Source organism: Fukomys damarensis, unplaced genomic scaffold (genome assembly GCF_012274545.1).
Source record: "Fukomys damarensis isolate Sample0158 unplaced genomic scaffold, DMR_v1.0_HiC HiC_scaffold_16, whole genome shotgun sequence".
Taxonomy (NCBI): domain Eukaryota; kingdom Metazoa; phylum Chordata; class Mammalia; order Rodentia; family Bathyergidae; genus Fukomys; species Fukomys damarensis.
In genome coordinates, this window is record NW_022900928.1 from 24160120 (window position 1) to 24169095 (window position 8976).

At 36.3% G+C, this 8976-nt stretch overlaps 1 protein-coding gene across 1 annotated transcript; it reads left to right on the top strand.

The window, feature by feature from the left end:
- The first annotated feature begins 1334 nt into the window (after positions 1-1334).
- On the top strand, positions 1335-7684 carry LOC104857932 (olfactory receptor 51G2). The gene is made up of 2 exons (XM_010617996.2): positions 1335-1420; positions 6706-7684. Exons 1-2 carry the CDS (start codon positions 1335-1337, stop codon positions 7682-7684), a joined length of 1065 nt encoding a protein of 354 aa, XP_010616298.2.
- The last annotated feature ends 1292 nt before the right edge of the window (positions 7685-8976 follow it).

The window sequence follows — 8976 nt, forward strand, 5'->3', positions numbered from 1 at the left end:
GAGGAGGAAGAGGAGGAAGAGGAGGAATAGGAGGAAAAGGAGGAAGAAGAGGAAGAAGAGGAAGAAGAAGAAGAAGGAAGAAGAAGAAGAAGAAGAAGAAGAAGAAGAAGAAGAAGAAGAAGAAGAAGAAGAAGAAGAAGAAGAAGAAGAAGAAGAAGAAGAAGAAGAAGAAGAAGAAGAAGAAGAAGAAGGAGACATACAAATTGGAAAAACTGATTTTTAACCACTTATTTAAAACATAATGTTCAAAGTATACATGAAACTTCTACATTTGAATCTCAAAAATAAAAAAATATTGTAAAAATGAAAAGATATATTATTCTGGGACTTTATAGCACATAAACAAAATGACGGAACCTTCTTCCTTCCTTACTAATGTTACTAAATGATTACAGCACGTATTACGTTGAAAATTCAGGTTAATAGCTAATGTACATAACTGTGTGCTCAGATATTTGAATAATTGATTCTGCTTCACAGAAATAAATTCACTGTTAGAAGGAAATTTTTTCTCGTATTACAGTAAGACTAACGTTAAAATTTTGAAGTTATGTTAATTTTTGAAATGTTTAAGAAATAATGCAAGGAGATAGTATGCACAATTAATTAGTTTTTTTCTCAATATTAACAGTTTGTAAAACTATAGTGTGGTATCAGAATCACGGTGTTGTCCCAGATACAACTAATTGTAGATATCTCATGTTTTAATTGCACTATTTATACACATATGATTACTTCTGTTCATTTATTCTTTAGTTGAATTTTGACCAATATCTTAAATGTCTTTGACTTTAGCTTGGTGACATTCTACAAAAGCATATCCTTCATGATATAAAATTCCATGTCAACAAAGGTCCACTGACAAGTATGATTCGTGTTAGGTAAAGGGCAAATTAGAAGAATAGAGCATGATGGCAGATGTAGATTTACTTCACCATTTCCAAACACTGCAGCAATTTTCACATACACCAAACAGGCTTTCAAGCCTAAAACATAAATGATTTAAAATTTTACAAAGCTCAGTGAGCAGCATTAGGTGAAATGAACTTTTCTCACTTCTGCAAAAATTTCACAGAACACTTAGACCCTCCCACAATGAAAATCATGAAATTAAGAACTGAGTTGTTGCAAATACTGATATCTACTATGTGAAACGCTGTAGTGATTGGTTTCGTTTCCAGCTCATCTAATGCAAAATCATCAGGCTCTCAGACTGATTTTGTAGGATTCCTAGGGAGTAAAAAGATAGTGATAACTCTCAGGTCAAGACAAAGACAGCTGCTGAGGATTTCCATTCTCAGGGGAGAGCTTTCCTCATAAGAAGGGGACTGCGAATGAGGTCACAGGTGTTCCTTGTCCTCAGAACAGGAAAGAAATCTGTTCTGCAGGACTCTCACTACTATGCTGCTTCAGAAACCAGGTGAGAGAGGAAAAAAGTCTTTCATAATTTGAATTTGCAATTCTGACCAAACAGAATGAATGACTTAGTGAAGGGACAAAAAGGAGGAATCACAGGGTCCTGGGAGTGAAATGTCCATAACCTTTTAGACTCAAACCACAGGGATCTATGAACCATGTAGAATACACTGGGTCTAAAGTATTTCTGAGCTGGTGAAGTTGAACTTTATCCGAACCTACGGCTGTGATTTGGAGGTTCCCTACATGGCTGAGTATAAAGAGTTTAGAATCTGAATAAAGCAAGAAACCCATGAACAAGACACTGAGAAGAAAGCAAGCATAGACAAATACAGGTGGAATACACAACTTCACACACACAAAATAAACAGCCTGGGTGGATAATTCTCAAATAGAACTTTAGTTATCTAAACACTTTCTTTCAAAACAGGGCAAAATTCTAAATGAAGGGGAAAATGCCCACGCACATTCTGAAATTTTTCTTTTGTTTTCCCGATACCACATACAATTTAAATCAATCACTCTATTCTCTTTTCTAAGTCTCACTCAAATTAGCTTAGTTCCATAGTCTGATCTATTGAATGATGTTTGCAATGAAACCAAAAGGGCTCCACAAGAAGAATCTTTGTGACTCTTATGCTTTGTATCAAAAGAAAGAATTGAGACCCTGCATCTTGTATTTTTATCACGTTCTCTATGTTTCTTCCCCTCATCAAGAATCACACTCAAGGGTCATTCAACTAAAGCACAGGGGAAATACTCAGTGCAGCTAGGCAGTGGCCTAGGTTCTTCCAGAGAGGGAAGGATTTTGAAGTGCACATTTCCAGAAATACTCACAGAAACGTAGTGATGACAGTGGTGAACAAAGACAGGAGAAAAACTGGGGTGGGTACTGTATGAAAGAGTTAAAGTTTAATTGCGTGGAAGGTGGTGACCTAGAAATATGAAGTATGTGCATGAGATGTGTTTTTAGCTTGTTCAACAATGAACGTACAGGAGGTGAGCTTAGAGAACGTGTGTGCCAGGAAACATGCTGGGAGGAGACTGAAGTCCACTGAGCACAGGTTCTGTCTGGGATAAATCAATCGCCCATGGTGCAACGAACATGCCCTGTAAAACTTACATGCTGTGCATTATAAGTGGATATCTAATGCGTGTCTCTTCTCCATGAAATTAGCTCATATTACTGGCTTTCCTATTGCTCTAAGTTTAAAATCTAGTTGGCATCTGGACAAAATGGTGCACCAAGGATCTGGCTGAATAAGGTAGGGGCATTGATCAGTACCGACGCGTTTTTGTGAAGTAGGCCAGTGTGACCTCCTTGTTACTTATGGACTGCAGACCACTTTTCACTGCCATGCGAATATCATCACTGTGAAAGATTCCCGAGGCATTATTTATTCAAAATTTGAAATTTTTCCACAAAAGTAGGAGTCTATATGCTATTTGGATGAACAGTCAAATTCGACACTTTCACATTTTGAATTGGATAGAAACATTTTTGTTTTGTTATTTTCTTATGTGAGTGATTTAAAAGATCTCCATGTTTAATTAAAGCACAGGATTCTTCTGAAACTCTGTAATGGCACTTTAAAAGGCATGGATTCCTCACAAACCATATGATAAGTAGGTGGGACAGTATAAATAAAACTCAATATATCCCTAAAGCACCAACCCTTATTCTTGAAGAAAGGAAACAATTCTAATCTTCTGTTCAATACATTAAAATTTCCCAAATGACTACATATTTTTTTAATCATTTACTTTATTTATTTTTTTAATTGAATTTATTGGTACAATCTAGGTCTACAATACAGTTACTATCATTATTAGGATCCTGTATCTTTACATAATAGGTCTTGATTCTCTTTTTTCCCCCTTGTCCCTGCCCTCCCTTCATCCCCTCCACCCCTCACCATTTACAAACACTTTATTTCCATTTTTTCAGTTTCTCATATTTTTTTCCTCTCCCTTATTACCTTTCCCCCACCCTTCCCACTTTCCCTACCCCCTTAGCCCTTTACCTCCTATTACACATTATTGATTATCTCATTAGGATCCTCTGTACTGTTATAGTTTTTCACACCAGAGAAACTTTTCGGTATTTCAGTTAAAGAAATCTCTGTGTGAATATTAAAAATAGGGAAATAAGACACTTCCATGACAAAGAACACCTGATAAACTACATGAATACCAAACCCGCACTACAAGCAATTCTAAACAAGATCCTAGAAACAGACAATGAAGGCAACAACACCATGAGGCTCAACAGAGTAAATCAAATAGCAAGGCAAGAAACTAAAAGGAGAAGGTGAAAAAGTAAAAAGAGTCAACAAAAGGCCAATAACATGTCATTAATAAGTCAGTACATATCAGTTATAACCAGCAATGTCAATGGCCTCAACTCACCAATCAAGAGAAATAGACTGGCAAAATGGAATAAGAAGCAAAATCCAACAATATGTTGTATACAAGAAACATACCTAGTGCAAAAAGAAGCCCATAGACTGAAAGTGAAAGTATAGAAAACAATTCTCCATGTGACAGGAGCCCAGAAAAAAGCAGGGATAGCAATATTATTTGCAGACAAAGAAAATTTCAAACCAAAACTGATTCTAGTATTAGAGATGTAGGATGGTTCTGTATCATACCTCTGTGAATGTAAAATATCTTGTACCTGTTTTATGATACATACTGGTGACCGTGCTTTATCAGAGCTATATTTAATGATATTACTCTGAATGTTCTCTTTCCAGATGATGATTAAGATGCTAATAAAAAAAATGGTGCCAGGTACACAACAGCAATAGATCTTTGCTGTTTTCTGGATAGTATTCTTTTCTTTTTTTTTTAATGGAATGTGCTGAATGTGTATAATTTTGTTCAGATGACTGTAGAACCTGGAAAAGCTGTTGCTGCTATCTATGCATAACATACTATTATTAGTCTTTTTATATAAATATATATATATATATACATATATACATATATATATAAATTGAATTTTGGGAAACTTTAATGGTGCTGTCAACTTTGGAAAAAGTTATCCCAATTTACTGTGTTGAGTTGGCATTGTACAGAAATGGACAGCCATATTGGTCTAGAAATGTTAATTTTTTTATTTTTAGTTTTTATTTTTTTTCCATTTGTACAGGGGTAATGCACTGTACTAAATATTTAAGGTCATATCTACATTGGTTTGATTACAGAAACTAATAAAGTATTCTCTAAATAATAAAAAAAGAATAAGATAAGACTACAAGAGCAAGAAGCAATTTAAATATGTTCAGAGAGCATTTTCATCTTCAGAATTAAGGATTATTTTAATGTTACATCATTGCCTTTTCTCTTTTACTTTCCTTCTTAGTTTTATTTTAGGATTCCCTATTTTTAATGTTCAGACTACATATGTTTTTAATTCATGCACTGATCTCTCAGTGGAAAAGAAACAACCAACAGACCAAACTGTCCTATGAATAAACAGCCAGACATTGATCATTTGTGACCAAGGCCGAGTGAAAAATCTACAATAATACATGGCTCTAAAAATGTAGGAAACTGAGATTTTACCTTGTTTTAATTAGAAATTCACTCAAAATATTTTTTCGCAGTTTTCCAATTCAAAATATCATTAATATACTCACTTAGAAAAGCAGAAAATCAAATATTCCTGCCATTTCCAGGAATCTTTTGTCTTTTTTCTGTATGGTATTTGTGTGAAGATAAAAGTAATCCAAGGCAAAGCAGGAGGTAGGCCCGAAACTGAATTCTGAAATGAAGGCACACATTGCTATTGTAGAGTTTTTTTTTTATTATTAAAGATGCACATTATATGTTATAATGGATCTCAGTTCCTTCTGATTTAAGTAGACACAGGAGGTTTTCTCTGACCTGGACTTTGCTCTCTCTCATTTTCTGTTACATTGCACCTCATGATACAATCCTTTGCTGGAAGCTTTATAGGAGTATCAGCAAAGAGAGAGGCCATGACCCTTGTTACTGTCTTAATTGTTAGTTATATTTACCAAATGTGATTAATGTTGAACCCTTCATGAGGCTGTCCAGGGACACATAAAGTTGCCTGTGTCAGGATTACTGCTCTCTATCACATGTCCATTGAGTAAAAATGACAGAGAATGGTGTGAAACATAAAAGGGATATAATCTAGCTTTGCACTAAGAGTCCTAGAGAGGTTGAGATAAGGGCAAACCCCAGACACATTCTCTACTCATATTGTAGTTTAAGTTTAGGTTTCAGTAAAGGTGACTGAGCAGAAGCAAGAAAAGTAAAGAAGTGATAGGAAATGTTCACTCTGTGCTTTCTTTTTGGGAAGACAAAGCCATGGCTTTTCCATTGCTTTATTGAGTCTTCCTGATTTCTCATCTTGCAAACTGATATAAGTTGCTACCTGATTTCAAAACACAAAGGAAGAGATATTCGGACATGACTCCAGTGTCTTCAGTGCTTGGCTGGGTAACTTAGGAGATGACATTTCACCATGTCAAATGTATTAGTGTGGCTTGTGGAGGGGCAGTCACAGGGGAGGAGTAGCTGGTCCACTACACGGAATCCATGGACTAAGGTGCTGAAGAAGACTCTGTGCTAACCCCACTTCTGTGTGCATCTTATAGCAGAGGCAATCGTTAATTCATTCAACCAAAAATGCTCTTAGACACTGTACTGCATTAGCAATGAGGAAGGGGTAAAAAGGTGCCCGTGCCCTTGAAAGTCCACAGTAGTTGAGACAAATGATGCAGAAACAAATGCAGGATACATTCTGATGAAAACAACTGTAGTGGTAGGGATCACAGAACAGCAAGAAGGCTCAGCACCCTGGCTGAGGTGAGAGGTTATGCAGAAATAATAACGTTTGTATTTTATCTAGAAGATAAGCAAAACTATGGCTTTCTGAGGTAGAAGAATAAAGTGGATATTACTTCTCCTCTGTCTCGTGGGCCTCCACTTGTCCACGACCCTTCAAGTAGTAACCTTTTGCTATAACTCAAGGAAGGAAAGGAAAGTATAAGATGTTTAATGGTTAAATAGGGCAAATAAAATGTATTGCTTCCTTTTCAATTATATAATACCTCTGAACAACTCGATGAAACAGTAAGGTAGTATAGTCTATGATAGGCCCACGATGTACGATAGTTCATATGTTCAGGAATGAAGAAAGACTAGAGGATTTTTACTCAATATATAAAATATTGTGAAATATTAACATCCCTTTCCGGGGCATTTCATTCTAGGACAAGTATGCCCCCCTACCATCAATCTTCCTGCTAACAGCACCAGCTCCATCTTCTCCACTTTCCTGGTCACAGGCATCCCAGGGCTGGAGGCTGCACACGTCGCGATCTCCATACCCTTCTGCGCCATGTTCCTTATTACCTTGGTGGGCAACAGGACCATCATGACAGTTATCTGGAGGGAACAGACCCTCCATGCGCCCATGTACCTCTTCCTGGCCATGCTCGCTTCCTCTGACCTGGGCCTGTCTCTCTCCACCTTCCCCACCATGCTGTGCATCTTCTGGCTGGATGCTCGAGAGCTGCCCTTCCCAGCTTGCTTCACCCAAATGTTCTTTATTCACACCTTCCAAGATTTTGAGTCAGCCATTATTTTAGCCATGGCCTTTGACCGCTACGTGGCCATTTCCCATCCATTGCACTATTCCTCCATCCTCAATCACAGTGTGATTGCCAAGATATCTCTGACTATTCTCCTTCGAACTTTGACAATACAGGTACCTTTGCCTGTCCTCTTGAAGAGGCTGTGCTTCTGCCGCTCCAATGTACTTTCTCATTCCTATTGCCTGCATCCTGACATCATAAAGCTCTCCTGCTCCGATACCAAGATCAATAGCATGTTTGGACTCTTTGTGTTGCTCTCCACCATGGGATTCGACTTCCTCCTCATTCTCCTCTCTTACGTGTTGATTCTGAAAACTGTGCTGAGCATTGCCTCCCATGGTGGGGGCCTCAAGGCTCTCAACACCTGCATCTCTCACCTGTGTGCTGTGTTTTTGTTCTTCACCCCAATGATCTGCTTGTCTATGCTCCATCGCTTTGGCCCAAAACTTCCCTCTCAAGTCTACGTGACCCTGGCCAACGTGCACTTCCTCATTCCTCCTGTCATGAACCCCATTGTGTATGTGGTGAAAACTAAGCAGATTCGAGACAAAATATTGAAATCTTATTTTACAAAAGGACTAGAAAAATCTCATCATATTTATAACCTAAATCATAGTAAATGTGGGTCACCATAGTCCACATATGTTTCTAAAATGTTGTATTATATATATCTCTACATTAATAAAGAGAAAATATGTGAATGCTTTCCGTTACATATTCTTGCAAATTGTGTAGGTTGTGATTTTCTTTCATCTTTAGCTTTTGATCAGATTTTCACGTAAAATTCATTCATACATTTGCTTTTTATTTCAGATGTTGTCTCCTATCTCACTTTATTTTAGAAAACATCACTATTGTCTTTAATGTTTTTGAGGATGAACTCATTCATGAGATTTTGTAGCATATTGATTCATTTATATTGAAAAGCTTCCTATTCATTACATGAACATTTACATGGGTTTCCCATATATTTGTCATCTCTTCATTGATGTTTTATAGTTCTTAATATCTAATAAGTTGTGACTTCTAGAGAAGCATAGATTTTGGATAGTAAGTTCAGAAATTTCCAGTTCAAGTTTAATGAATCAACATAGGGATAACTATTTTTTACAAAAACACATATAAAAGAGAAGTTTTTAACCATTGTTTAGTTTTTGCTATGGCTGATATGAGGCTCAGAGAATAAAACATTTTTCAAGTGCTGATAAAGGCAAATAGTTGTTTTCTTATTTGTCTGTTCTCACCTCTTGGTAAGTTCAATAGTGGCATCTTTGACAGTTGTTAGACAAAGCCTTTAAATTTTGCAATTGTCTAAATAAAATTCCTGATGCACATATAAATCAATAAAAATTATTGTTCATTCTACAAATAAAATCTGATGCATAATTGAGATTAAGTACCTCACCATATCATGCTAATGATAATCTCCCAAATTAGATGACTCAGAGGACATATAATTAGACAATTATCTTAGCCTAATTCAGAATAATGATATGTAGCTGCATTTAAAATATCTGTCATTCATAAATTGTCAGTACAATTCACCTTAAAATATGTAAACAATATATCATTTTGAATATACACACCTTATATCTTTCTGTGTTTTAATTTTCCTATGTGCTACATTTAGTACCATTTTCCTATTACAGGGATACCTCAGCTCATTAATTTAGTTCATTCCATGATTCTGGGGAAGATGGCCATGTTTGTTTCTGTGCTGGGGAAGATGGCTGTGGATGTGTTTGACAATAAATGAGGAGTTTATGAGGCAGAGTATTACTTTATCTCTTAGCATGAACTGAATTGTTCAGTAACAGAAGCATCTGTGAACTGAAGCATTACTATACATTTTACTCCTGTTTATCAAGACTTCATTTACTCTTTATCAGTGGATTCCTCTTCAGTAAATTTTTTTTTCAGATTTTTT